Source organism: Nelumbo lutea, chromosome 1 (genome assembly GCF_056320005.1).
Source record: "Nelumbo lutea isolate HS-2025 chromosome 1, American lotus-T2T, whole genome shotgun sequence".
Lineage (NCBI taxonomy): Eukaryota > Viridiplantae > Streptophyta > Magnoliopsida > Proteales > Nelumbonaceae > Nelumbo > Nelumbo lutea.
The window spans coordinates 211,032,442-211,060,251 of NC_142684.1; the positions used below are offsets into that span (position 1 = coordinate 211,032,442).

The window sequence follows — 27,810 nt, forward strand, 5'->3', positions numbered from 1 at the left end:
CCTACGACACCGAAGCAGTCATCCCAGCTAAGATTGAGGTTCCATCGCTACGACTGGAAGCGTACGACGACAAGGCAAATGAAGATGAGCTACGTACCAACCTCGACCTACTCGACGAAGTAAGGGACCTTGTATATATCAGGACCGCAACTTATCAACAAAGAGTACCTCGGTACTATAACGCCAAGGTCAAGAAGTGGAACCTCCGCGTTGGCGACTTGGTCCTTCGAAAAATTATGGTACCTGAGCCCGGCGTTGGTAAGCTCGGACCGAATTGAGAAAGACCTTACCGAGTGAAACGAGCTCTCAGGAAGGAACGTACTAGCTCGAAACCCTTGAAGGGAAACAAGTACCTCGGGCATGGAATATTGTCAACTTAAGGCAATATTACCTATAACTACTGAGTAGACCATGAGTCACTCCCAGAGCCTAAGGGCCAAAATGCCGAGCTAACACGACCTCGGCGCAATAAGACCCAGTCGCCTCTATGGCATGGGTGAACTACTGAGTAGACCATGAGTCACTCCTAGAGCCTAAGGGCCAAAATGCCGAGCTAACACGACTTTGGCGCAACAAGACCCAGTCACCAACATGGCATGGGCAAACTTCAAGGGCAGACTATGTCACCCCCTCAGCCTAAGGGCTAAAACACCGAGCTAACAAAGACCTCGGCATCAGGAAAGACTTAGTCGCTTCTATGGCGAAGGCAAAGTATGGAATACCAGAGGCGTTGGCAACTCGGGTTTAAAACCCACGAAGCATGGCTCATCTCGGCACATTGATTGAACCAAGGTATAAGCAACAAACATATAGTTCAAGCATACATGGTAGCCACTCCGCAGTATACTATAGGGATGCCTTAAACGTAACTGCCGAAAGGTCCTATTTCGGGTATGTAGCCCTAATAACTCAAAGTGATGAGATCGCTTTAGCAAAAATAAAAAGAACACACCATACTTAGAAGAAGAAAAGAAATTTCATTACTATTAAAAAAAAAAAACGAGCAAAACAGCTCGAGAAAGTTCAGTAGATGGTGATGAACTTACAATTTATCTATAATTTTTGAGGACTTTAGAATGGATTTTAATTCCGGTTTTATTAATTTTTGCCTTAATTTAGCTTGATTGCAAGAAAGATTTCAGGGGGAGCCAAATCAACAAAAAGAAAGCAAAAACAAGGAAAAGAAAACCCAAAATTTATCAAGTTCAGCCCGGCCCAGCCATGAGAGCAAGAGAATTTCATTCGGCCCAAGAAGAGCAAGTGAAACTCTTTGGAAAATCCAAGGGAAGAAGCCTAGCAAGAAGGAAATTTTGGCCCAGCCCATTTTTAGCCCAAATAACAGCCTAGAGAGTAGCCCACATGAGCTCAAAAGCAAGCTAAGTTGTAGCCCAAATAGCAGCCCAAAGGGAGCTAGGGGCGGCAACTTCTAGGTGTTTCTTGAAGAGAAGGAGGGAGCACTCTAGAAGGTTCATGAGGGGTGTAATACACCCCATTCTAGAGGCTTCAAGAAGGGGCAAGAGCCCCCTTGAAAAACTATATAAGGAGGCCTCTAGGAGGGGAGAAAGTTGTTCAATTGCTTGAGAGGAAGTCTCTCCCACTCTTAGAGGTTCGGCCACCTTGAGAGAAGAGAAGAGAAGAAGGCTAGGTGCAAGGAAGAAGAAGAAGAAGGGCTGAAGGAAGTTCAAGACAAGCAAGCTAGAAGAAGAAGGTGAGTTCGAATTGAGGGTTTGTGATTCAAAGATCTTTTGTAATAAATCATTTGTAGTTTCATTCTCTTTTGATTTGAATTCAGTTTCTTAGTTATATGTTCTTTCTTCTTTCTCCTTGTTTCCATTCTTCCTTGATGTATTTCAGCTTGTAAAATTTCAGTTCAGCAATCTAATTCTTTTTGATTCATTCAAATGGTCATGCATTGTACTTGAAGTTTCTTGAATAAGGGTGTGATTGTAGAGTAATTCGGCCAACTAACCTTCAAAACTCAGATCTGAATTCTCAGATCTGAGATTGCAAGATCTGAATTGCTTGAAAGAGAATTCAGATCTGCAATTTTCAGATTGGGCGAATTAATCTACAGCTTGGAATTCCTAGAGTGCTTGAGAGAGACTCTAGGAATTCAGATCTACTATTCAAGAACTGAATTGAGTGCAAGATTAGAGATAACTTGCACAATTCAGTTGGTGATCAATTCAGATTTGAATTGATGCCTTAGAAGTGTTTGAAGAAATGCATGCATGGGGATTAGATTCTTGCTAGAGATAGAAGAACCGTCACTCATGCATAGGATGAACATGCGCTTGAGAGAGGTTGTTCATGACCTTGGGGTTTCACCAAACCAAGGCTCAATCATGATTCATTCGAATGATCCAAATTGATAGATTGCTGAATTCTGAGATTAACATTTACTGCTTACTCTTCTAACCTGAATTGAAGGCAATTGGACCAATGATTTAGATAGATTTTAATTTAGGATTTCTTAGCTTTAATTAGAGTTTTGATTTATTTGTTGATCAGATAAGAAGTGCTCAATTTAGTATTGGTAATTGTTTCCTAAATCCTCGTGGGAACGATACTTCACTCTCTACTTTATTACTTGAACGGCTAGTGCACTTGCTAGTGTCACAATGAGCAACACATCAAGTTTTTGGCGCCGTTGCCGGGGAATTAGAGAAACAATATTAGGAAACATTGAGCATTCTTAATCTGATCTCATTCAGCATTGCATTCATAGTTGGGTTAATTTGCTAACTTTTTCATTTCAGCTTGGACTGCAACTGCTGTACTACTGTAGTTATGTTTCTTCTTTCTTAAGTAGATTACTTTCTTTTTCTGGTTTCAGTTTCATTTTAATAAAGACATATTTGATTTCTATTCAATCTTGGTGTTGTTCCCTTCAAAAAGAAAAGAAAAAGAAAAAATTCACATAAACATGAGTGTTGCAGATCTGAGTTGCATTCGGCACTCAGATCAGCAGATTTCAGATCTGCAGCACTCAGCCGAAAAGAATTGCTTGTGTTTCAGATTTTATTATTCTTTTCTTTCATTACAAAAAGAAAAAAATATATATATAATGAAAAAAAAGGGAGATCTTCTGAACAACCAGAGGAGCAATTGAGAATTCGGATCAGAACTCAGATCTGAGTTCAGATCTGAATTCTGCTATTGCAGATCTGCAACAGTTCAGATCTGAGTTCCTCTGAACTCAGACCTGAACTGATGAAATTTTGAGGGGAATTGGGTGTCATCACCACCCCAATTCACCCTAGGGCACTTCTGCTATTCCCCAAAAACAATTTGGTAGCAACAACTGAATGTAAGGCAATTGAGAATTCAGATCCAAACTCAGACTTGAGTTCAGATTTGAATTCTGCTGTTACAGATCTGCTCAGTTCAGATCTGAATTCCTCTGAACTCAGATCTGAACCGATGCAAGTTTGAGGTGAATTGGGTGCCATCACTACCCCAATCCACCCTATGATACATCCAACCTGCCTCAAGGGTGAATGGATAGCAAGGAATGAGAGAAATTCAAATCTGAAATGCAGTTGATATGATGTGAGGACTGAACTGATACAGAGCATACTACGAATTCTGGGTGGACTGAATTCTTGGCTTTACCCACTTGTAACCAAGCTACATTAGCTAAGGAGGTTTATGTTTGGATTGAATAATTGTTATGCCTCAGATATTTAAGAAAAATTAGCACTTTCCAAGTATTTCTTTTAGCATTCAGATCTGTAGCAGGGCTGCTATAGTGCAACAGTTAGCAGACCTGATTTCAGATTTCTACAAAAGTTGTATGGACCGAATAGCTTGCAATACCAAACATTGCAGACCCAATTTTCAGGTCTTAGCAAGTGTTTGATATGCATCAGCTATACAGGTTTGAGCTTCAATTGTAGAGTTTAAAATCTTTAACCCAAGCCTAACTCAGGACTGGTTTTAGTTTATTTCAGGTCCTTTTAAATTATTATTTTTTTTTCAGATCAGATCTGATTTCAGCCCTAAAGCATCACAGAATTGATTCCAACCTTAATGGATGTATATTGTAGTATATACCAATGAGTGTGTATGAGATATCTAGCTCAGATCTGAATTATTATTTATTAATTTCTCTAGACTAACAATACCAAAGACTTGTAGATCTGAACTCAGATCTAAATTGGGTCTGAATTCAGATGTTGCAATCGATGGATGTAGATAAAGGAACCTTGAATAAGATGATTGGTTTAAATCTGCTTTTAGTATAATCGGCTTCATTTATTCATGATAGGATGTAGGTTTTGTATTCCAATACTTCACTTTACAGTGTGATAGGATTAGTTATTTATTTTCTTTTGTGAATATTGGCATTTTTATTGCTTTGACTTTAACAGTTTATGACAAGCAGACCTGAACTGGAAGAGATCCTTTACGACCCGGAGATTGAACGGACTCTCCGTGTCCGTTTGAGAGCTGCTAAGCAAGTCAGACAAGAAGCACAAGAAATGGCTGAACAAAGAACTATGATGGATTATGCCAAGCCCACCCTCACCGGGACTGTCTCCAGCATTATCAGGCCAACTATTGCTGCCAATAACTTCGAAATTAAACCGGCCATAATCCAAATGATACAAAATACGGTTCAATTTTGTGGTATGGCCCATGAGGATCCGAATGCCCATATTGCTAACTTCTTGGAAATCTGTGACACCTTCAAACACAATGTGGGAATAACCTCAGCCGGATGGCATCATCACTTACCCCATTGTGTTTGAAGGTGTCACAGATTTCCAAGAAGTTAGCAATATGGGCATTCGGATCCTCATGGGCCATACCACAAAACTGAACCGTATTTTGTATCATTTGCATTATGGCCGGTTTAATTTCGAAGTTATTGGCAGCAATAGTTGGCCTGATAATGCTGGAGACAGTCCCGGTGAGGGTGGGCTTGGCATAATCCATCATAGTTCTTTGTTCAGCCATTTCTTGTGCTTCTTGTCTGACTTGCTTAGCAGCTCTCAAACGGGCACGGAGAGTCCGTTCAATCTCCGGGTCGTAAAGGATCTCTTCCAGTTCAGGTCTGCTTGTCATAAACTGTTAAAGTAAAAGCAATAAAAATGCCAATATTCACAAAAGAAAATAAATAACTAATCCTATCACACTGTAAAGTGAAGTATTGGAATACAAAACCTACATCCTATCATGAATAAATGAAGCCGATTATACTAAAAGCAGATTTAAACCAATCATGTTATTCAAGGTTCCTTTATCTACATCCATCGATTGCAACATCTGAATTCAGACCCAATTTAGATCTGAGTTCAGATCTACAAGTCTTTGGTATTGTTAGTCTAGAGAAATTAATAAATAATAATTCAGATCTGAGCTGGATATCTCATACACACTCATTGGTATACACTACAATATACATCCATTAAGGTTGGAATCAATTCTGTGATGCTTTAGGGCTGAAATCAGATCTGATCTGAAAAAAAAAAAAATTTAAAAGGACCTGAAATAAACTAAAACCAGTCCTGAGTTAGGCTTGGGTTAAAGATTTTAAACTCTACAATTGAAGCACAAACCTGTATAGCTGATGCATATCAAACACTTGCTAAGACCTGAAAACTGGGACTGCAATGTTTGGTATTGCAAGCTATTCAGTCCATACAACTTTTGTAGAAATCTGAAATCAGGTCTGCTAACTGTTGCACTATAGCAGCCCTGCTACAGATCTGAATGCTAAAAGAAATACTTGGAAAGTGCTAATTTTTCTTAAATATCTGAGGCATAACAATTATTCAATCCAAACATAAACCTCCTTAGCTAATGTAGCTTGGTTACAAGTGGGTAAAGCCAAGAATTCAGTCCACCCAGAATTCGTAGTATGCTCTGTATCAGTTCAGTCCTCACATCATATCAACTGCATTTCAGATTTGAATTTCTCTCATTCCTTGCTATCCATTCACCCTTGAGGCAGGTTGGATGTATCATAGGGTGGATTGGGGTAGTGATGGCACCCAATTCACCTCAAACTTGCATCGGTTCAGATCTGAGTTCAGAGGAATTCAGATCTGAACTGAGCAGATCTGTAACAGCAGAATTCAGATCTGAACTCAAGTCTAAGTTTGGATCTGAATTCTCAATTGCCTTACCTTCAGTTATTGCTACCAAATTGTTTTTGGGGAATAGCAGAAGTGCCCTAGGGTGAATTGGGGTGGTGATGACACCCAATTCCCCTCAAAATTTCATCAGTTCAGGTCGGAGTTCAGAGGAACTCAGATCTGAACTGTTGCAGATCTGCAATAGCAGAATTCAGATCTGAACTCAGATCTGAGTTCTGATCCGAATTCTCAATTGCTCATCTGGTTGTTCAAAAGATCTCCCTTTTTTTTCATTATATATATATATTTTTTTCTTTTTGTAATGAAAGAAAAGAATAATAAAATCTGAAACACAAGCAATTCTTTTCGGCTGAGTGCTGCAGATCTGAAATCTGCTGATCTGAGTGCCGAATGCAACTCAGATCTGCAACACTCATGTTTATGTGAATTTTTTCTTTTTTTTTTTTTCTTTTTGAAGGGAACAACACCAAGATTGAATAAAAATCAAATGTCTTTATTAAAATGAAACTGAAACCAGAAAAAGAAAGTAATCTACTTAAGAAAGAAGAAACATAACTACAGTAGTACAGCAGTTGCAGTCCAAGCTGAAATGAAAAAGTTAGCAAATTAACCCAACTATGAATGCAATGCTGAATGAGATCAGATTAAGAATGCTCAATGTTTCCTAATATTGTTTCTCTAATTCCCCGGCAACGGCGCCAAAAACTTGATGTGTTGCTCATTGTGACACTAGCAAGTGCACTAGCCGTTCAAGTAATAAAGTAGAGAGTGAAGTATCGTTCCCACGAGGATTTAGGAAATAATTACCAAAACTAAATTGAGCACTTCTTATCTGATCAACAAATAAATCAAAACTCCAATGAAAGCTAAGAAATCCTAAATTAAAATCTATCTAAATCATTGGTCCAATTGCTTTCAATTCAGGTTAGAAGAGTAAGCAGTAAATGTCAATCTCAGAATTCAGCAATCTATCAATTTGGATCATTCGAATGAATCATGATTGAGCCTTGGTTTGGTGAAACCCCAAGGTCATGAACAGCCTCTCTCAAGCGCATGTTCATCCTATGCATGAGTGACGGTTCTTCTATCTCTAGCAAGAATCTAATCCCCATGCATGCATTTCTTCAAACACTTCTAAGGCATCAATTCAAATCTGAATTGATCACCAACTGAATTGTGCAAGTTATTTCTAACTTTGCACTCAATTCAGTTCTTGAATAGTAGATCTGAATTCCTAGAGTCTCTCTCAAGAACTCTAGGAATTCCAAGCTGTAGATTAATTCGCCCAATCTGAAAATTGCAGATCTGAATTCTCTTTCAAGCAATTCAGATCTTGCAATCTCAGATCTGAGAATTCAGATCTGAGTTTTGAAGGTTAGTTGGCCGAATTACTCTACAATCACACCCTTATTCAAGAAACTTCAAGTACAATGCATGACCATTTGAATGAATCAAAAAGAATTAGATTGCTGAACTGAAATTTTACAAGCTGAAATACATCAAGGAAGAATGGAAACAAGGAGAAAGAAGAAAGAACATATAACTAAGAAACTGAATTCAAATCAAAAGAGAATGAAACTACAAATGATTTATTACAAAAGATCTTTGAATCACAAACCCTCAATTCGAACTCACCTTCTTCTTCTAGCTTGCTTGTCTTGAACTTCCTTCAGCCCTTCTTCTTCTTCTTCCTTGCACCTAGCCTTCTTCTCTTCTCTTCTCTCAAGGTGGCCGAACCTCTAAGAGTGGGAGAGACTTCCTCTCAAGCAATTGAACAACTTTCTCCCCTCCTAGAGGCCTCCTTATATAGTTTTTCAAGGGGGCTCTTGCCCCTTCTTGAAGCCTCTAGAATGGGGTGTATTACACCCCTCATGAACCTTCTAGAGTGCTCCCTCCTTCTCTTCAAGAAACACCTAGAAGTTGCCGCCCCTAGCTCCCTTTGGGCTGCTATTTGGGCTACAACTTAGCTTGCTTTTGAGCTCATGTGGGCTACACTCTAGGCTGTTATTTGGGCTAAAAATGGGCTGGGCCGAAATTTCCTTCTTGCTAGGCTTCTTCCCTTGGATTTTCCAAAGAGTTTCACTTGCTCTTCTTGGGCCGAATGAAATTCTCTTGCTCTCATGGCTGGGCCGGGCTGAACTTGATAAATTTTGGGTTTTCTTTTCCTTGCTTTTGCCTTCTTTTTGTTGATTTGGCTCCCCCTGAAATCTTTCTTGCAATCAAGCTAAATTAAGGCAAAAATTAATAAAACCGGCATAAAAATCCATTCTAAAGTCCTCAAAAAAGGGCACAACTGCCCAACAATGATCTTTTCAAGACCGGGTTTATGGCACCCGGGAGCCACTAGAAATCAAAGCAGAAACTCGACGCCGTCAGCCTTAGGGGTCCACCTCCTCCACCTTGTCCTCGTCCTCCAGGGAGTCCTCCTCCACCTCGTCCTCATCCTCGTCCACCTCCTCCACCTCGTCCTCGTCCGCCTGGTCCGCCGTCTCGGGAGACAGGCCCTTCATAGTAATTCCGTCAAGGTTGAGCCCAAAAAATTTCTTTCGGACCAACCAGCGGCTGAGCTTGAATCTGGAGCGGTACGAGCTCGAGCCATACTCCACCTGGAGGTCATGATACTCCTGAGAGTCCTTAAAGTCACAGACCGCTTTCTCCCGCTCGGCCTCCACCATGTTGTCGAAGTTTCGAGTTCGGTCTAGAAGAGTGTACTCCAAGTCCCGAACCTGTTGGCGAAGGAGCTCCCTCTCCGCTGCCACCCTTGACGACTCCTCCCTATAACGCGCGCTCTCTTCAGAAAGTCTGGCAATCTGTGCCTCTTGGTCTTGGACAAGCAGCTCCTAGGACTCGCTCCCCTTGCGAGTGTGAAGGAACTCACCCCGAGTCGGGTCGAGCTCGCCCTGGAGCTTCTGAATGTTGACCTTCTGGTTACGAGCATCGTAGGAGTGGACGTGCATTTGGAGGGCCATGGCGTGTATGGCGGTGTTCACCTGCCAATAAGAGACCGGAGTCAAAGGACAGCAAAAGGAAGCGAAAGACGAAGGAGAAGATAAGGACCACTTACCACAATACAATGAGAGGCGGCGAGCGTGGCAAGATCCCCAGGCTCCATCGCACCCTACTTAGCGACTTCTTCGTTGCAGATCGCTCTCCGGCTCCACCAACGAGCCACAATGAAGTCATTTACGCCCTTCCAATTCCCCGCTGGGAACTGCGGGTAGGGAAACGGCTGAGAAGGACCTGGAGGGACCACCCCTTGCTGCAGAAGCTCGCCCTCCTTGAGGATGGCCCTCCCAGCACCTCCTTCAGAAGGAGGCGGCGGAACTTTGGGCGGCGGAGAGGTGAAGTCTAGCTCAGCAAACCCGAACTCGGTACCCCCAGAGGGGGGAGTCCAATCGGGGCGCAACCTCTTCACTTTGCGCCTCTGGTTGCTCGAAAGGAGGCGACGCGAATCAACACCGGACATGATCGCTGCCAAAAAAGAAACCACAAGATATCAGTTCGGTAAAGAACAGAGTACATGTATACACACAATATTACTACAAGACACTACGCGACCTAAAAAGACAACTTACTCGGACTCAGGCCGGCCTGCACGACCTTCTCCTCGGTCAAGTAGTCCAAACAGAGGAAGCCTACCAATGCCCAGGACAGCATCGCTTTCCGAGTTTTGGGGTCCAGCTCGGCCCCAGGGTCTTGGATGGTGCCCCTCCAAGAAGTGGGGAAGGGCCACCCCTCGGGGTTACGGACCACAAAATAATCCTGCTTCTAGGCGGGAATCTTATTCGGTAGCTCATGCAAGAGCTTGTAGCCACGGCGGGGAGAACGGTAGTAAAAGAGCCTCTCCGGTGGAACACAGGAATGGCATTTTTTATGCAAAGAATAGATGCAAAAATGTCAAGGTTCAAAGGAAGGCAATACTCATAGCACAAAGATATAGTCCCAACCATTTTCCGAATAGCGTTGGGATGGAACTGATCGATGATGACGTTAAAATGGTTTAGCACCTCCACTATTAAGACGTGTAGAGGGAGACGCAGGCCACCCTTGAGCTGTTCCTGGAAGATAACTATGTCATTGGGACCATGCTCCCAAGGGAAGTTGCCAGTGGGGAGGTTGTAGACCCGGTCCCCAGGGAGGTGAAAATAGCGGATTAGAGACCTGAGTCTCTCCGCCGTCATGGAGGAAGGGCCGAAAGTGTCAGGCTCCCTCCCCCGGGAAGTAGATGCTACATCACCAGAGGTCTCCCATGCCTCCAGGACCTGCTCCCAAGCTCCCCCCGAGCTTGAGGGAGCATCATTGTCTTGGTTATCGCCCTGGTGGTAGGTGTGGTATGGGTACCCAGACATGGTTGGCAGTGAATGGGACTCACCGGAAAAGACGGAACGAAGTAAACTGAGGAACTCAGGTAGACTAGATGAATGCGTGACCTCAGAATCCGAAGGCAGCAAGATGACATGAAAGGAAATGAGGCCCAGGGGGTCCTCCTATTTATAGTCACTGTGCCCCCGAATCAATGGCCCAGATCGAAGCAGATCTGACGGATCATAGTCAAGCTGACCGCACGCCTTCTAAAACCAAAATGTGACTAGCTGCACGTATCCCATGATTGGGGTAATGACGGCTACATGACATCCGGAGTTAAGAGCCGCCTCAGCATATTTTCGGTATTCGAAAAGTCAGAAAATCCCCTAATTCCCGCGCAGGCATTTAATATGAGCAGTCAATCAAGCTTGAATTTCGGTCAAATCAATCCGTCACACTCCATGAACTCCTCGCGCTAAGGAAACACTCTTAGCTCGAGGAGTGGGGGGCAATTGATGGAAGATGATTTGACCCGACCTACTGAGATGATGGCACGTGGACCTGACTCAGCATGAGCAACAACTCAGCAGCCTGGCTTGACTGTGACCGAGTAATGAGTCTGTAGAACAGCTCGCTATGTCATAGCTCTCTTTAGGGGGAGCTCGCTACAATGCGAGCTCCAGATTCCCCGAGCTATTGAGAAGGGAATACTCCAAGATTATTTTAGCTCGCGAGCTAGGGAAACCAGCTCGCTCGAGCACCTGGGCAGAAGAACTACCCCAAGGACCAACCTTGATGAGGGTCACCTCGAAGTACCCCTAAGAGCTTGCTACAAAGTAGCTCGCGACAAGGATAGCCCGCTACGAAGTAACTTGCGAATGTGATGCGACGCTCTCAGGAAGCTTCCATCTGACAAGACTGTACTCGTCAGACTGTGCCACGTCTCTCGACTGACGGCGCAGTCCCTGCCCCATTGACAGTCTGCCCCACGTCTCTCAACAGATGGTGGCGTGCCTGTTCCTTCGAAGACGTGTCACTCAGCCGAGCAGGCAGTACGTTGTAACGATCACCTGCGCAGCCCTGGCAGCTAACGGTTGCGACAGGAGCTCAGTGGCGGTTACGCCTGATTTGACAAGGACACCCCTATAAAAGCCCTCAAAGTGGAGAGATAGACTCTCGCTCGAATTAGATATAAACTTGCACTCTTACTTGCTCACGAGCTAATCTCGAGACATAGTGATCTAGCGCGATCTACACTCTTAGCCTTTTATACTCTCTCTCTTCTTCCTCCCCAGCATTCTAACTTAAGCTTCGGAGTATTCCCGTCGGGCAAATCCCCGGGAATCCTTCTTCTTCATCTTCTCAGGTGTCGCTCATTGCCAACAAGGAGCTAGTCCACAGCCAGCTAGGAGTGCACAGATCGTGCCGCATCATATACTATATATTATTATATAATTATAAGTTATATAATATTATAGAAATATATATAAAATATATATATGGACCGTGCTGTGGGCCACGGGTAGCACAGCCTGCTCGGTCGTGCCATGTCGGCCTAGCCCGTGAACCTAAAACTCTATGCCTAGCACGACATGAACCATCATGCCGGACCTGGCACGACCTTTGGGCTGTCCTGCCGGGCCATGGGCGGCATGGCTCAACTTACACCTCTAGGCATGGCCATATCATGCACATTGATTAGTAGCTAGTACTGTTTCCTTTATTTTAGAATGAATCTGACTATATAAATGGAAGAATGCACATATGCACCTCACAACATATCCAACCGTGTATTGAAAAAATCTCCCAATGACAATTTTGGGAGATGTACCCAATACACGCTGAGATGTGTATGCAGGGCGTTCATAGAGAGATCAAATCAATCTCCCACAAGACTGCACCCCACAACGTCCCACATCACATTCCCGCTGTGTATTCGAAACATCTCCCATTGATAATGCCAGGAGATGTTACCAAATACACAGTGGGGATGTGTGACGTTGTGGGGTGCAGTCTTGTAGGGGGTTGATTTAAACTCGTTCATAGAGCGCGGATGTGATTTAAGCTATACTTGGTTTGAAGGATTCAACACGTTTACTCTAATTATTTTAAAAAATAGCATTCGTCAAGTAAATTTAAAACAAAGATCCTAATGTTATTCGCCAATATCTTATGGAAATACTAATCATTTCTTCCCCTTATCCAAACTCCAGAGTGCTGTTGCTGTGATCAGCACTGCCTTGATGCCCCTGATGAAATTCCGACATGCCAGCGATGGAAATATGTCAACGGGCAACCGGCCGGCAAGGTAGTGGTCGCAGCATTCTTTTTTTTTTTAATTTTTTTCCATCGCTGACCTATGCGTATTTCATTGAGTGGTCGCAAGGGCTCAAAAATCAGCTACTCCATGAAAACCGTGAATAACAGCCATATTACAAAGAGACTTGAGAATTCGTCAAGTCTCTTTGTTAAATTTCTTTCCCCTTCATCTTTTCTAGTCTCTGCCCAAGAAGTTGTATTATCACAGCCAGGCTATTTCAGTTTAGGTTTGTTGACAATAAATTAAAAAGATCGGGTGGGAGCTAGCCACGGCAACCACTTCATACTTAACCTGACCGATCGAATCCATATATCCCAGAAACCACATATTCTAACCAATCTCTTCACTGCTAGTGAATAGTAGAACCTTTGGGAGATGGGTTATATTAGTACTACCATACAGCCACCTGTAAATTATGTGCAGTTGTTCATCCTCTTTGCCTTGCTCGTATTCATCTCAGCATCAGCAAGTGTCGATAACTGCACGGTATCAGGCTGCAAGGATCATGGTAATGGCCCTTCCGTCCGATTTCCATTCTGGCTAAGAGGGCGACAGCCCGATCACTGTGGCTATCCTGGGTTCGAGCTGTCTTGTTCCGAAAACAAAGAAACAGTTCTGAATCTACCGTTTTCAGGAATCTTCTTCGTAAAAGCCATTGATTACAGATCCCAAGTGATAGAGATTTATGATCCCCATGGTTGCATCGTTAAACGGCTTCTAAACCTCAATTTCTCATCATCTCCTTTCCAACGGCGGTATGAATATGTTGAAAGCTACTCTTTATTCAATTGCTCGGCCACAGAATCAGGAGATGGAGTGTATCCGATCAATTGCCTACGAGTCTCTGCGGCTCACCCAGTTTATGCCGTTGGTTCCACTTGGTCGATGAACGACCTGCCGTCTTTATCGTCTTGCGAAAATTTTGGGAATGTCTCAGTGGACACTAAATCATCATATCATCCAAACTGGGATTTGTTACTCATCAAATGGAAAGCACCAGATTGTTCAAAATGCGAAGCCGAGAGCAAAGCCTGCGGATTGAACAACCACACTAATGTCAGTGCTCCCACAACTCAATGCTTCGACTTTCCGCCTCAAGGTAAATTAGTGTCATTCATTAATTGCCTTAATTTAAATATAAATAATAAATTACTTTTTCTTTTGTGAGAAGATGAAGAAATTGGCATGATACCATAATCAAGTATTACACTCCTTACCAATTGTGGGAGCAAATGCTGCGATCAAATCGGATGTGATCTAAGCAAAGGATGATAGTTGCTATCATAGTTTTGAAACCTAGCTTGAAATTTTTTTGGATTGGGCCTGATTTCTATCTTTCTTTAGACCCACCCACGTATTAGGATGCAGGTCGGTTATCGAATTTGAAAATTTTACACGGCATTGGGCCTACACTCCCATGCCGGGTCTGACCTATATAATATTACTAGTGGGGGCATATGATGCAAGGGATGGGGGCAAAGATGCCTGAGTCTATTCTAGTGATCTCCAAGCCCAAAAAATACCTAAGTGGGCCTAGATCCTTGAGATGAAAGCATTCATTGAGGTGGGCTTTGAGGGCAGCAATACTAACTGGGTCATCGCCCACAATGACCAAGTCATCAACATATACAAGAATAGCCATGAAGGAATCTGGTTGAGTGGATGTGAAAAGAGAATAATCTGCCACAGATTGAGTGAACCCAAACTTATGAAGAGCAGCAGCAAACTTCTCAAACCAGCAACAGGATGCTTGTTTAAGTCCATACAAGGACTTTTGAAGTTTGCAGACTTTGTTCTTTTCCTGTTTAGGAAACCCCAAGGGAATGGACATGTATACTTCTTCTGTCAAATCACCATGTAAGAAGGCATTGTTGACATCTAGTTGGTGTAGAGCCCACCCTTTAATAGCAGCAAGGGCCAACAAACAACGCAGTGTTCTCAATTTTACAATGGGTGCGTATGTATCATGGTAGTCTTGTCCATCAATTTGGTTGTATCCCTTGGCTACGAGATGAGCTTTATATCGCTCAATTGTACCATCTGCCCAAAGTTTTAATTTGTAAACCCATTTGGAGACGATGGGTTTCTTCCCATGTGGTAGACCAAAACAATTGTCCATATATGGTTATGTTCTAGAGCAGCAATTTCATCACCCATTGCTCTACACCAATTCGGATCCTTGACGACTTGAGAATAAGAGATTGGTTCCGGGGGCAAAGAAGCAGTAGCATTTAGGGTAGTCAAGGAAGTGGGAATGTTGCAAATGTAGTCCTTTAGGTGTGCGGGCTTTCGTCTATCATGGTGAGGTCATGAGAGATAAACACGGGTGTTGTGAACGGGATTGGATTCGGATGGCTCGTGGTGGATATATAATTTGAACCTTTAATTAATGGATCTGTGGGTGGCTCTCCTGAATTGATGTCGATGAGAGCAGTGCTAACGGGCTCTGAGATGGGATCAACATCAATTGAATTGTGATGGAGTGTTGGATCAATGAAGGGATCATCATTTTGTGGTAAAGGGATGGCAATACCTAGATTGTTGTTTGATGGTGAAGTGTGTTGCTGTTGAAAAGGGAAAACATCGTCATAGAATGACACATCCCGAGATGTAAAGAAACTGCTAGTTTCAAGGTTGTACACCTTGTACCCCTTTTGACCATAAGGGTAACCCACGAATATACAATGAGAAGGATGTGGGGCGAATTTATCCTTGTTGGAAGGTCGTTCTTGGGCATAGGGGTTTTGTCAAGTAGCATCTCGTAGGGTGTTTTTCCGTGTAAAGGGACAACAGGAAGGTAATTTATGATGTAGGCTTTGAATTACAATGATTTGGCCACCTCAAGTAGATGTTTATGTTTCCTCTCAACAATCCCATTTTGTTGAGGGCAATCAACACATGAACGTTGATGCATGATACCATTATTCATGAAATAGGACTGCATGGGCTCTGATAGAAATTCTTTACCATTGTCAGATCTTACCATACATACAACTGTATTGAATTGTATGCACACCATATTACAGAATGAAACAAAGAGAGAGTATGTATCTGATTTGTGTTTCATAAGGAAAATCTAATTTGTGTGGCTGTAGTCATCAATAATGGATAGGAAGTAACGAGCACCATCATGTGTTGGCGTGTGGTAGGGACCCCAAATATCATAGTGGATCATATCAAATGGAGCAAAGGCTCGAGACACACTTATTGGAAATGGAGTGTGAGTGTGCTTGGCCCGTTCACATACGTCACATGCATATTTTGGTGGAGTAGTGCTACGGTCAGAGAGATGGAATAACTGTTTTGATGATGCGTGTCTGAGTCTTCTGTGCTAAGTACTATAGCTGTATTTATTAGTGATTGAAAGAGCAATAGAGGGATGTGCAGGTTGAAGGTAGTAGATCCCATTGGTCAGCACCCATTTGCTAATCACAGTCATGGATACTGGATCTTGAATTACACATGAAGTAGGAAAAAACACAGTAGTGCAGTGTAATTGTGTGGTGAGTTTACTTATGGACAACAAGTTGTATCGAAAACCAAGAACATATAGCACATCATGAATAGGAGTCTTGGGCTTATCATGACTGAGCCTTTATTTGTGGAAGACAGAACAAAACCATCTGGCAAGTTTATTGGTAGAGAGAAAGGTAGTGATTCATGATGCAGAAATAAAGACTTCATCGGGGTCATGTGATCAGATGCCCCATTAACAAGAATCCAATCAGAAGGACCAACTATGGTGGAGAAACTCTTACCAAACATGTTTGAAGCACAAAGAGGCTGCATGTCCGTATTCAATAAATGTAAGAGTTGGTTGTATTGTTCAAGTGTGAGAGATATTGGCGTGGCTTGGACAAGTCCATTGGTTGCTGCAGCCGCAACTTGTGAACCTCTGGCAGAATCAACCTTCGTCTTGGTTCCACAATTTGGCTTCCGCTTCTCCCATCCATCAGGATATCCAATCAGCTCGTAGCACCTATCCTTAGAGTGGCATTGGTGCTTATAGTGCTCACACTGTACTTTGGTCCAAGGGATGGAATTTCAATCACTAGATCTGGAGGCAATTAGGGCAGCAACATCTGGAGGATACATAGCTTTTTGAGTCATCAGAACTTGATGTTTCTCGTCTTGGACTATGAGCGCATAGGCTCGACTTGTGGTAGGGAGTGGTTTTGTAGCCAAAACTATGGATCTGACATTATTGAAGACATCATTCAGACCCATCAAGAATTGGTATAGCCTGACTTTCTCTCGATTTGCCATCATTTCTTTGATCGCACTGCAATTGCTTTTGCAATCACAGTTAGGAATGGGTGACAAATTACTTAGTTCATCCCAAAGGCCTTTCAACTTTGTGAAGTATGAGGCAACTAGAAGATCTCCATGGTTCAGGCTGGAAAGATCTCGTTTGAGTTGATAGATTCTTGCAACTTGCCCTTGAGAGAAGCGTTTCTCAAGTTTTTTCCACATACCATATCTCTAGTCGATTCCGTGTTCATGGAGCTCACGAGCTAGAGAATTGAAGATCCAAGCAATCACCATGGAATTAACTTTGATCCATGCTTTCTCTTTTACCGTAGACGGACTTGACCTCTGCAATGAACCGTCCACAAACCGTATTTGTTTTTTACTCTCAGAGCAATGTGCATCGCATGTTGCCAAGTGAAGTAGTTGTCTCCGGTGAGCGGGCAAGAAACCAGAATGGCTCCAGGATTATCAAAAGGATGCAAATAATACTGAGAATTTGGATCCAAATCTGTACTCATCTTTGGTTTCTTGAAAACAGAGTTTCTTGATTTCTGCAAGAACCATAGATGCACCAGGATGTTGACCACCAGCCAACGCGGGTTCAGTCCGTCGAAAATGGGATGGAGCTCACACAGCAAGAAGAGACGCACAGAGAGTCTTGATCATTGTCAAGGCTCTGATACCATGACAAACCGTCGGGTTTGCAATGAAGTGAGAAAAGAGTATGCGATAAGCTCACAACAAAGGAAAAGCAAATGACAGTAAAGGGAGTTTGCGATAAAGTTGCAATGAAAGAAAATTAGAGAGTTGTCAGATGTACTTCTCTGTTTTGCATGTATTAAATACAAGAGAGATTTATTTATATATTTATAAGTGACGGAAAGGCAGATTAGTTGCAATCTTGAATTCTGTAGAGTTGTCTTGCCAGGTCAGCATATTTTAGTTTTAACTGCCTAACCGCCGTGTGTCCTTGCTAACACCATCAATGTAAACGTCTAGATTTGTTTACTCATTCATGCCCTTTCCGTTGATAGGAGGAGAGTTCATTCATAACATGGTTTTTTATGCTTCGTACCCATACATTTAAGGAAAAGTGCAGAGAGCCTTTTCTGATTTTCACTGCCTGTGAATTTTCTGATTTTCACTGCCTGTGAATTGACATCAATTACGAGCTGGCATTTACCCCAAATATATTTTGAACCTACAAATTCTGACCCTGAACTTAACCGTCATTCTCCCTAAATTTAACATTTACCAAATTGAAGTGGCAGAGCTGTGGAATCAGGATTCAGGATTGCCAAATGCCAATTGAGTATATTATAAAAGTTAATTCACTCACAGACGACACGGGACAATTCTGTTGCACAAAAGATGAAAATACGTAGACCTTCACCAGTGAAATCATGGTGAAGATTGAATACAATTCACGAGGCCGGTCAGACTCTTTCCAGCCACGTGAAGCAAGGCTAGCAAGTAGGAAACATCTCTGTTAGGAGCCAAATTCAAATTGAATTAGATCTCCACCAGTGGGAAGATTCATAAGGTCATACTTAAAACAGAGGAGAATGGGATTTGCTGTAAATTAATTGAACCAGGGTTCAACATGCACACAAGTAAATTTGCCATCACCACTTGAGAGGAAACAAGCCTCTAGACGGAAGATACCACTAATTCCAAGAAAGGTGTTGCTTCTCTCTCTCTCTCTCTCTCTCTCTCATAAGTCAAGTCCGATCCCTGCCTTAAATGACTGCAAAATGCCAAAATGTGCTCAATTTTTAAGATAAAGAACTGACAAACAAGGTGCTAGACTCCTAGCTTATCAGTTCCTTATAAAAAAAGAAAAAGAAAAAAAAGAAAGAAAATGGCAGATTATGAACAAGGGATTCAATGTCCCCATCAGCCCTTCTATAACTGGTATACCATTTTGTTAACATATCAAGATTTCCAAAATGGTATAGTGCTCGTTTACAATGTGCTTTTCCTTTTACATCCATATGAACAATTTATCAGGTTCTGCAAACAATGTACAAAATTCCTCCATAGCAGCCAAAGTCTCCTCTCAGTCGTCTCAACTTGAAGGGGGAAGTGCCTTGTTATATTGCCTAGTCCCTAGCTTTTAAAACTTGTCTGAATTCCTTCCTTCTGATCTAATCTGTTGGACTCTCTGACGCAGTCTTCGCCTATGATCATGAATCTTCCAAAGGCCATGACCCAATATGACCGCAGAGTATATTCCATGTGTGATTATGGGAGCTAGAATGTTATTTGTCTGCATCAGTTGACAATGAAAAAAAAAACCTATCAAATCATGGCTCATCCAATTGAATCTACAGTACAATGAGAAACATTTACTCTGACAACAAGCAAAACCAAATTACCTGGATCCATTCAAACCCAAGGTAGAGGGCCAAAATACCTTCCAGGAGGGGGGAGTAGATCTTTTTCATTTGCCTCCTTTCATACCATGCTGCAAGATTAGCATTGGGCTTAAGAAAAGGATATTTCAAGTGGAATACATGTCAATGCTAATGCTAGGCAGGGATAAAGATAATTTCATTGGTTTTTGGTCAGACAAGCAAACAATAATATGTATTCACAGAGAGGAAATATAAGCTAATCATCAAGCAAACACCAGATACATTAGCCCAGCAGCAGAATGTTTCACTGCAGTTACATGGTACCCACCATGATACCACTCAACCAATGAAAATAGGATATACTGAACTAAATGGGTCCATTCAGTGCATGGGAACTAAATGCAAAATGTAAAGCAGGGAAAAGAAAACAGTTATGCGAAAAATGGCTGTCTAGAAGCTGTTGAGTGGTCTGAATGGGAAATTTTCTAATAAACTGCAATCCAAGGTAAGATATTTCAAGCCTTTCCATGGAGTGAAAAGGTGCTAAGCTCAGACATGGCCTCTATTCCGATATCAGCAAATGACCCCAAATCATTTGCAAAAGCTCAAACCCTTCTGAAGATTAAATAAAACAGTTACTGATAAAAAAGTGATTAAAGAAATGGAAAAAGGGGTATTGAGCCCATAAAAAGCACAGTTAAGCAACCCAATGTTTTAACATTTGGTAGAGCAGGTAGCCTATCTGCTATCAATATAATGACGGATCCCGCAACTCAGATAGCATGCCATATCTGTTTGTATTCCTGAGATCTATAATAGTTTGGTATAAGTTTCAAGTTCTGGGAAGAGGAAGAAACCTGCAAAGAGCTTTTTCAGATCTTCACGATGAGAGTGAGATCGTAAAACTGGTGCTACTACATAAGTAGGATCTGAAAGGAAATTGAACAAATTGATGTATCAAAATGAGAACATAGAATGAAGAAAATCAACAGAGAAGCATTATTTAAAACAGAGAAGAAAATTAACCTTTAGGGGAAGCAGCCACATAATACAGTGATCCTGTAAGTGCAGCCGTAATCACAGCTGCAAATGCTTGGGCGAATGGAACAAATGGAGGAAGAACACCAGTCTGTAGAGGCTTTCAAAAGTTAAAATATAATTTGATAGCAGAAAGTTCAAGACAAGGATGGTACAAGTAAAAGGAATTGTCCCGTACCAAAGATGCAATTCCTCGAGCATCTGTTACCAGGTCGGTGCTCCTTAGGAAAATGTCAGCCAGTGCTCCCTGCATGTGAAGGGTTATGTGAGAACTTTGTTTTCCTAATGGAAAGAAGTCTGAAATGACCTAATGCAGACATACTATAACAACCAGGAAAGGAAGTCAGACTATATCAAACAGAAACCACAACAAGAACAATAAACAATAACCAGAAAAATAAATAGACAAGAAACACAAACCAAATTTATGTGGTCTGACAGAGAAAATTAGAAACCTATATCTATGGGAAAGAGAGCAGCATGCATCCACTGTCGAAAATGGAAGAATACAAGTAGAATAGTAGATTTCAGGATGGGACCTATAACACCTAAACAATCCATAGTCTCTCTCTCTCTCTCTCTCTCTCTCTCTCTCTGGTGGATACATCTTTCCTTTCTCTACATAACCAGAGAACAATAATGGCTTAAATAGGCCCATGACAAATGGTTTCTTGGACAACCCATATTCCTCCATGAAATGGCCAGAATTTTATACAGGCCCCCAACATAACCTGAAGTTACAATAAAACCCTGACAGAATTACACAAGTACCTATTATCTTTCAGCAAGAAGACAAATCTAATAGAAGTTTTTCTTTTTCATGGTTTATATCCTATAGAAGTCAATGCATGGAAACAATTCTATCAAGAAATGATCAACTTCGAAAAATCCAGGAAATAGAGATGTAAAGACCCCAAAATATCATGCTGCATTATCTGTCAAGTTGTAGGGTTCCTAATTTAGATCTATTGCTGAAAACCCACCAAGTTAATTCCTGACTTATCCAAGCAAAACCATTGGAGTTGAAGCGAAATAGAATTGCCTTGACTCAAAATGAGTGTTCATGGCTGCTTATGTAAGAAATAAGAAATGAACTAATGAAATTACAACAACATTTTTCATATATCAGAGTCCTGTCAACTTGCCCATGTCAAAGCTTTACCAGATAGTTGATTCAAGTGCCCCTTATCCCATTGTTTATAGGAGTGCAATTTGGGCTGGGTTAGCCTAACCCTAACCTGAACACAACCTAAAAAAGTCGAGTTGGGTTGGGTAGGATTGAATTTCGGGTTAGGATTGAAAAATATAAACCTAACTTACTTCAGGATGGGTTAGGTTTAAGGCCTTGGGCAACCTGACCCAACCCGAACTTGGCATCTCTTCATATTAGTATCATTGTATGTATAAATATGAATGTATGCATGTATGCATGCATGCACCTATGCTTCCATGAATGAAAAAACAATTTCTATTCTAATACGAGTATAGGATTCCAAAAGTACTATAACTTTGTGGTTGTACATATAATAATATGCTAAGATCAGTAAACCTTAATCCACCAATCTAAAGTTCAAAAAATAAGCACGTTTCAACAATTGTAGAGAAAAAAAAAAAAGAACATTTCAACAAAATGAAGTGAAGAAACCGAGCCAACCCAAGCCCAACCTGAAAAAAGTTGAGTTGGGGTTAACCTCAACCCAACCTAACCTGGTCTGACTTGCACACCTAACTGTTTATAGAGAAGAGATGCAGACTATTTAGAATTCATTACATATGTGTATGGTCTTATCGAATCTAGTATTAAGCAAAATTGTAATTTACAGAAAAAAGGTCAAAATTGTATCAAGCCTAATTGTATCTGGGAATGTAAGTCTTTAAAAGATCAAAATTAATCACATATGGGAACTCACCTGAACAGCAGCACGGTAGAAAAGCTCCTCCCCCACTGAGCTTGCAGCAACAATGAGTATAAACTGCAATGGCATAGGATCATTAAATCTATACATTTTTAACAAATCATAAAATGCAGATGATATAAGATATGTTACCTGCCATGGTGACATCCCATAAAAGAAGCTCCGTAACTCCTCATCCTCCACGTCTCTGATGGCACGAGCATGAGGTGATAATTTTACAACTTCATCCTGCAAAATTAAGCCAGCTTGCTTGTAAGGACTCCACATTCAGATGGAAAGAAAAAAATACAATAAAAAAACTACAGGTGAACTGGAATAGTTATGATACATGACAGTTTAGATTGCCCAATAAGGAGGCATTGTCAATGTTTACAATAAAATGCATAACCAATTGGGCAATATGTGATGAACATATAGATTCAGAAAAAAAAATCAATTTATATGAATAATTTGGTTTTAAGAAGTGACCGACATACATCTAGTATAAAGAGAAGAGCCATAATTGGAGGAGCCGCGTAGCCAAGTCCTTCTAAAATGGCATCTAGTGATGGATGAAAACCTCCAGTACAATCAATTCCAGTGATTGAGCAGATGAATCTTCCTGCTAGAGCCATTGCACTGTATATGCCTGATTTTTAAACAAGAAATAGAACAAATCAGAAGGGTGGGTGAGAAGAAAATATTTCTTTCTTTACAAGAAATTTATTTCTTAATGACCAATAATAAAAAATAAAAATGGAAAATACAAAATTAGGCAACGAGTAGGACTCTGCGATATATATATATATATATGGACCCAATCGATACAAAATAGCAAGTTCAAATTCACTTAGGCACTTATTATGAAAGAGAAGATCAGGAATTAATAACTCAATCATCACAGCATTAAGACCTTGAATACTGGTATGATCGGTTGTTTAGTTTCAAAATCAATCATAAGGTAAGATAAAGAAACCACATATTGAAGGAAATCAGAGACTAGAAGAAAGTAGTTCCAACTTCAAAAAGCTGTTTGAAGAAGGAATCTTTCTTCTTGAAACTTTCAATGGTGCTTCTGCATGTTACAATCACATTGCTTTTTTCTTTTTACAAAGCATATTATGGTTGTTTGATCCAATAGAGTACAACGTTTGTGTTCAAAATACACATGCACAAGAAGATATCATATCTAGAGCAAAAGAACTCACATGTCCCTTACAGGAACAGTAAACTCACACAACCACTCCAAGACTCTTTAGATGGGTAAGCCAAGACATTGATGTTTGTTCATATAAGCCCTGAACCAGATGCCACTGAGGAAACAAATAGTACCTTAAATGCCACTGTTGAACTTGGTGCTGCAGGAGTAAACAAAGTTTAGATGACAAAGAACTCAAGGAATAGATTGCTAGCCCTAAGGCAGCCTTAGCAAGAAAAGAGGGAGAACCAGAGTGCCTTCAATGTTCCATATCTAGTAATCCTGAGAAACATAGAATAAAGGCTGATGGGCCATCATCTTTACATTCTAACCAACAATTTGGAGGGGATATGTCAGGTGGACAGGAGCTTCAAGCAGCCTATGGAGGATGTAGGAAATATAGAGGTTTGTAATAACTCTGCAATAAGGCCAAAGAGGGGAAAGCTTTGATCTCCAAGAGTACTCAATTCCCCTCCTTAGCCATCTATCAACAGTCCTGGACTAAATTTCCAAATGGATGATGAGAAAGACCATGCTGTTGAGACTGGGTTGATAAGGCCATGGTGAACAAGCAAGAAGCTGAAAATCGAAATGAAACCCACTAGGAAATTGGAAAGGAGAGAACAGAAAGGTACCTGGGCTTTTTTACCAGAGATACCTGCCAAATTTATAAGTATAACCACAACAACCATATAATAGACTGACAATAAACAAAATGGAGAGCCATTATTATGGTTTACAATGAAGTTGATTTGACATAGCTACAATTGATGATTCTGATGAGCTGGAGGTTGCAGCTAGTGACTCATCTGAACCAGATTTGCTTAGGCAATTTAATCTTACCAAGCTTACCAGCAAACCCAATGGTGCCAGGTCAAAGATCAAGAAACCTCATCCTAAGCCAGCAAAGATCCTGGAACTAAGAACTTCAATACTCAAACTAGGCCCTTCACCATCATGAAAGCTGTTGAATGGGGTCGGTCCATCTTGAAAGTGCAGTGCACAACAGACAGTTTCTATTGATGGAGAATGGCGAACTGGAAATGGGACTCTTACATGAGAGAGAGAGAGAGAGAGAGAGGTCTTAAATATAGTCCAGCAATAATTCCTGTTGTTCAAATTATTCTGGTGGTGAACTGGTGATATGGATGGATGTGGTCTCCCACCTGTATAGTTTCCATTTGTTTATGTGTTGATTTATTTGAAATTTTTTGTTTGTTAGTGTGGTTGGTCTCAACTAATAATATGTATGTATTGGTCCGTATCAATTGACATGACACAAGCCAAGTTTTTTTTCTTTTTTTTTTTTTTTTTGAGTTTCAGATTTAAATGTCCACTAGTTACACCATTAATTGTGCTAATTATGGTCTTTTGAGATTTCAAATTTCAAACTAAGTCCACTAGTTACCACCATTTATGTCATTACTTGTGGATTTTCAAATGACTAACTAAAATAACTTGCGTTCTGATAAACTTGGGGGCTACATGTAATCCAAATAAATAATGTTATATATTAATGTTCAACTTAAAAAAGGAATGACCATTAAAATCAATATTTTATAAATATTAATGAAATGAATGATTTATCAAACTACTAAGAACAGAATAATTATTTTAGTAATCAAAATTTATGAATTTGCACATGATATGTATCTTAGAAATTCTAATGGATCTATAAATTATTAACTAATATTTTACTTTGCAATAAATAACAACATATTTGTTATTTATCAAAATGAAAATATTATTTACAAAATATTTAATGATTTAAGATAGTTGATTTATTTTTTGTTAATACACAAAAGTGAAAAAATAAAATGGAAAATAATTGATTTAGTAATCAAGATATAATAGTTGCATATGATTTATGTCTTGAATAGATAACAACATACCAATGGCTTCATACATTTAGCAATTATTAAAAAGTTATATAATACGCAACTCGGATTATTGATTGATGCATCATCGGTAAAGTTCGTATGATTTATACGTGCTATATTGATATTAATTTATTTCTTTATATAAACTATATATTAGAATATACATTTCTTATGTATTTATATCATATTAATGGTTATTTTGACTCTGGATTCAGTGTTATTAATGTATTTGTAGGATTTGTTGGGGTTTCCCTAATGTATCCAAGCATATCTATATCTTTCCACCTTGTCCATGCAATTCCGAAAGCCAGTAATCAAAGAAAATTCCAGAGACAAGAAAACTGAATCATTTCAATTCCAAGTCTAGATAGACCAATAAGAACAGAAAGCGCTCAAACAGTAAAAGACCAATAGAGTCCAACTGAGCCGACTCGCCCGAGTCCTGAATCGACAAAAGTTGCATATACCAAGAGAGACATAAAAAAAGTAGAGCGAGAAGAATCCATTTTAAGAAAAGAAGGAAAAGTTGAATTTTATTGATTAGAACGCTTAATTGCAAAGGTAAATCCGTTGGACCTTATTCTTGGATCAACACAACAAACTCACCAATTCCATAGCTGAGCCTCACAACAGCACCCAATTTGTCCCAAACCGCGAACTCTGCTTCCTCAAATCTCTGATTAAAGGTCGTGACCTCCATGGTAGGCCCTGCAAATCCTCTGCTTTCTCCCTCCCGTGACGCGTCAATCCTATCACTACTACTCCCCTCCCCCGAGGCCCTGACGCACAGACCCGAGACCCTAACACCATCGAAGCTTCTCTTCTTCCTCACATGCACCTCACTCAACTTCGAATCGAAACTGACACCTCTACCCACAGATGAGCAAGAAGAAGTAAACGAAAGCAGAGATGGATTCCGCACTCCAGATATCAACGACAACTCCATTCCAAACAGTTTTTACCAGTTATTCAGCCTGGAATACCTGAAAACTCCACCTCGAAACCTCAATGAAAATATGCACCTGCACCAGAATTGGTGCATTTCTGTTACCCTGAGCAAATTTGCTGGACTATTGTTTTTTAATCATGTTGCAGTCAGATATCCCATCCCATGAATAGCAGCACAGATTGATTCTTTTTGGTAAGTCAGCGTAGTTTGGGATTTGAAAGACTCAGAAGTCGTTGATCACGTCCCACGTGTGTCTGCGATCGATCCTTGATGGGCGGTCAAGATGTTATGTAGTGACGAAAAGTGGGTCCCCAAAAATCATCGTCTTCCCATCTGGCTTGTCTTAAGTTGTACCTCAGTGGCAGTGTTGTATATATAAGTATATTCGGAAGAGATTATTTTTATTGGAATTTTGACGGATTTGGATGAACTCGGATATCCACTTTGACCAATGAATGAACGCCGCGTGGATAAGAGGATAATATTAGGGTATTGTTACTGGAGAGGCGATGGGAGAAACTTTTGAAGGGGCACGATGAAAAACAGCCACGTCTCCCATGATAACATGAATATAAGGGTGACGTGGCGTCTTTCTACCGGTCGCTGGTCTAAATCTCCTTAATACGCTTAAACAAAGTGAAATCTGATATTGCCACGAATTTATGTGATAATGGCAGTTGGTGAGTGGTTGTTAAATAGAAAAATCTTAGACTGAGTGCAAATCCCGGTTGAGTGCATATATGCATTGTCGTTGGGTTTTGGTAGTGTTTGACAACAATGCATTTGTGAATTGAGAATGAAAGAGAACAAATTTGCAAGGCATGTTTAAAAATGAACAAAACATTTGCACTCAAAGTGATCAATGTTAAAAAGGTATAAAAAGTAATTTATCAATACAAAATTAAACCAACTTTATATTTGTATCAATCAAAATGCATTTTTCATATTTGCATTTACATTCTATTTGTATTGTTTTTAAATGCAGCCTTATTTGAAAACCAGCCAAAAGGCAGGGCAAAACAACTGATAGGACTGCAAATAAATCCAATCATATCCGATTGAAATTCAAATTCGATTTGGTAAGAATTGGACTTAGATACCTCTTTATTTCTTAATAAATCAGAAAAATTGATATATTTAATTAATGGATCAAATTCGAATATACCCCAATCCTATCTACAAGATCTAATCTATCATTTATAAAATATTATATATTATTTATATATTATAAACATTAAAATTTTGATGGGCTTATAAATGGGCTTTACCCCCATAAATTCAAATATGTGCATGGCCCTTAATATGGGGACCCTTCGGCTTGGACGACAATCATCCCCTCCATCACCTTCTTCAACCAAGCGTCATCACTCTTCAGTTCAAACAACTTTGTCAATCTATACCTTGGCTAGATCAAAATAGCCTTTAAGCTTGCACGCGGTCTTTTCATTCGAAGCGGTAGGTAAAGCGATGCCTTCCATGGGGCTCTCTGTCTCTTTGATCATTAGCTGTTGTA

The 27,810-nt window shown here is 40.6% G+C and overlaps 2 protein-coding genes across 9 annotated transcripts; one reads left to right on the forward strand and one right to left on the reverse strand.

Moving 5' to 3' along the window:
- Positions 1 to 12,965: 12,965 nt before the first annotated feature.
- On the forward strand, positions 12,966 to 17,893 carry LOC148880798 (putative RING-H2 finger protein ATL21A). Its single transcript, XM_088962823.1, has 2 exons — positions 12,966 to 13,828; positions 17,519 to 17,893. Exons 1-2 carry the CDS (start codon positions 13,105 to 13,107, stop codon positions 17,737 to 17,739), a joined length of 945 nt encoding a protein of 314 aa, XP_088818949.1. The 5' UTR covers positions 12,966 to 13,104; the 3' UTR covers positions 17,740 to 17,893.
- Positions 17,894 to 18,849: 956 nt separating this feature from the next.
- Positions 18,850 to 26,647, reverse strand: LOC148880799 (uncharacterized). Of its 8 annotated transcripts, none has more exons than XM_088962827.1 (10): positions 24,312 to 24,586; positions 23,479 to 23,628; positions 22,768 to 22,919; positions 22,424 to 22,519; positions 22,286 to 22,348; positions 20,554 to 20,622; positions 20,364 to 20,466; positions 20,195 to 20,266; positions 19,359 to 19,447; positions 18,850 to 19,249 (listed from the first exon to the last, which is right to left on the reverse strand). In XM_088962827.1, the coding sequence occupies exons 3-10, from the start codon at positions 22,903 to 22,905 to the stop codon at positions 19,097 to 19,099; spliced, it is 783 nt and encodes a 260-aa protein (XP_088818953.1). In that variant the 5' UTR covers positions 22,906 to 22,919; positions 23,479 to 23,628; positions 24,312 to 24,586; the 3' UTR covers positions 18,850 to 19,096. The 8 variants fall into 8 exon arrangements, with proteins under 8 accessions (XP_088818953.1, XP_088818955.1, XP_088818957.1 ...); XM_088962829.1 differs by having other exon boundaries at positions 23,479 to 23,583; positions 24,321 to 24,526; XM_088962831.1 differs by having other exon boundaries at positions 23,603 to 23,628; positions 24,321 to 24,526.
- Positions 26,648 to 27,810: the final 1,163 nt, after the last annotated feature.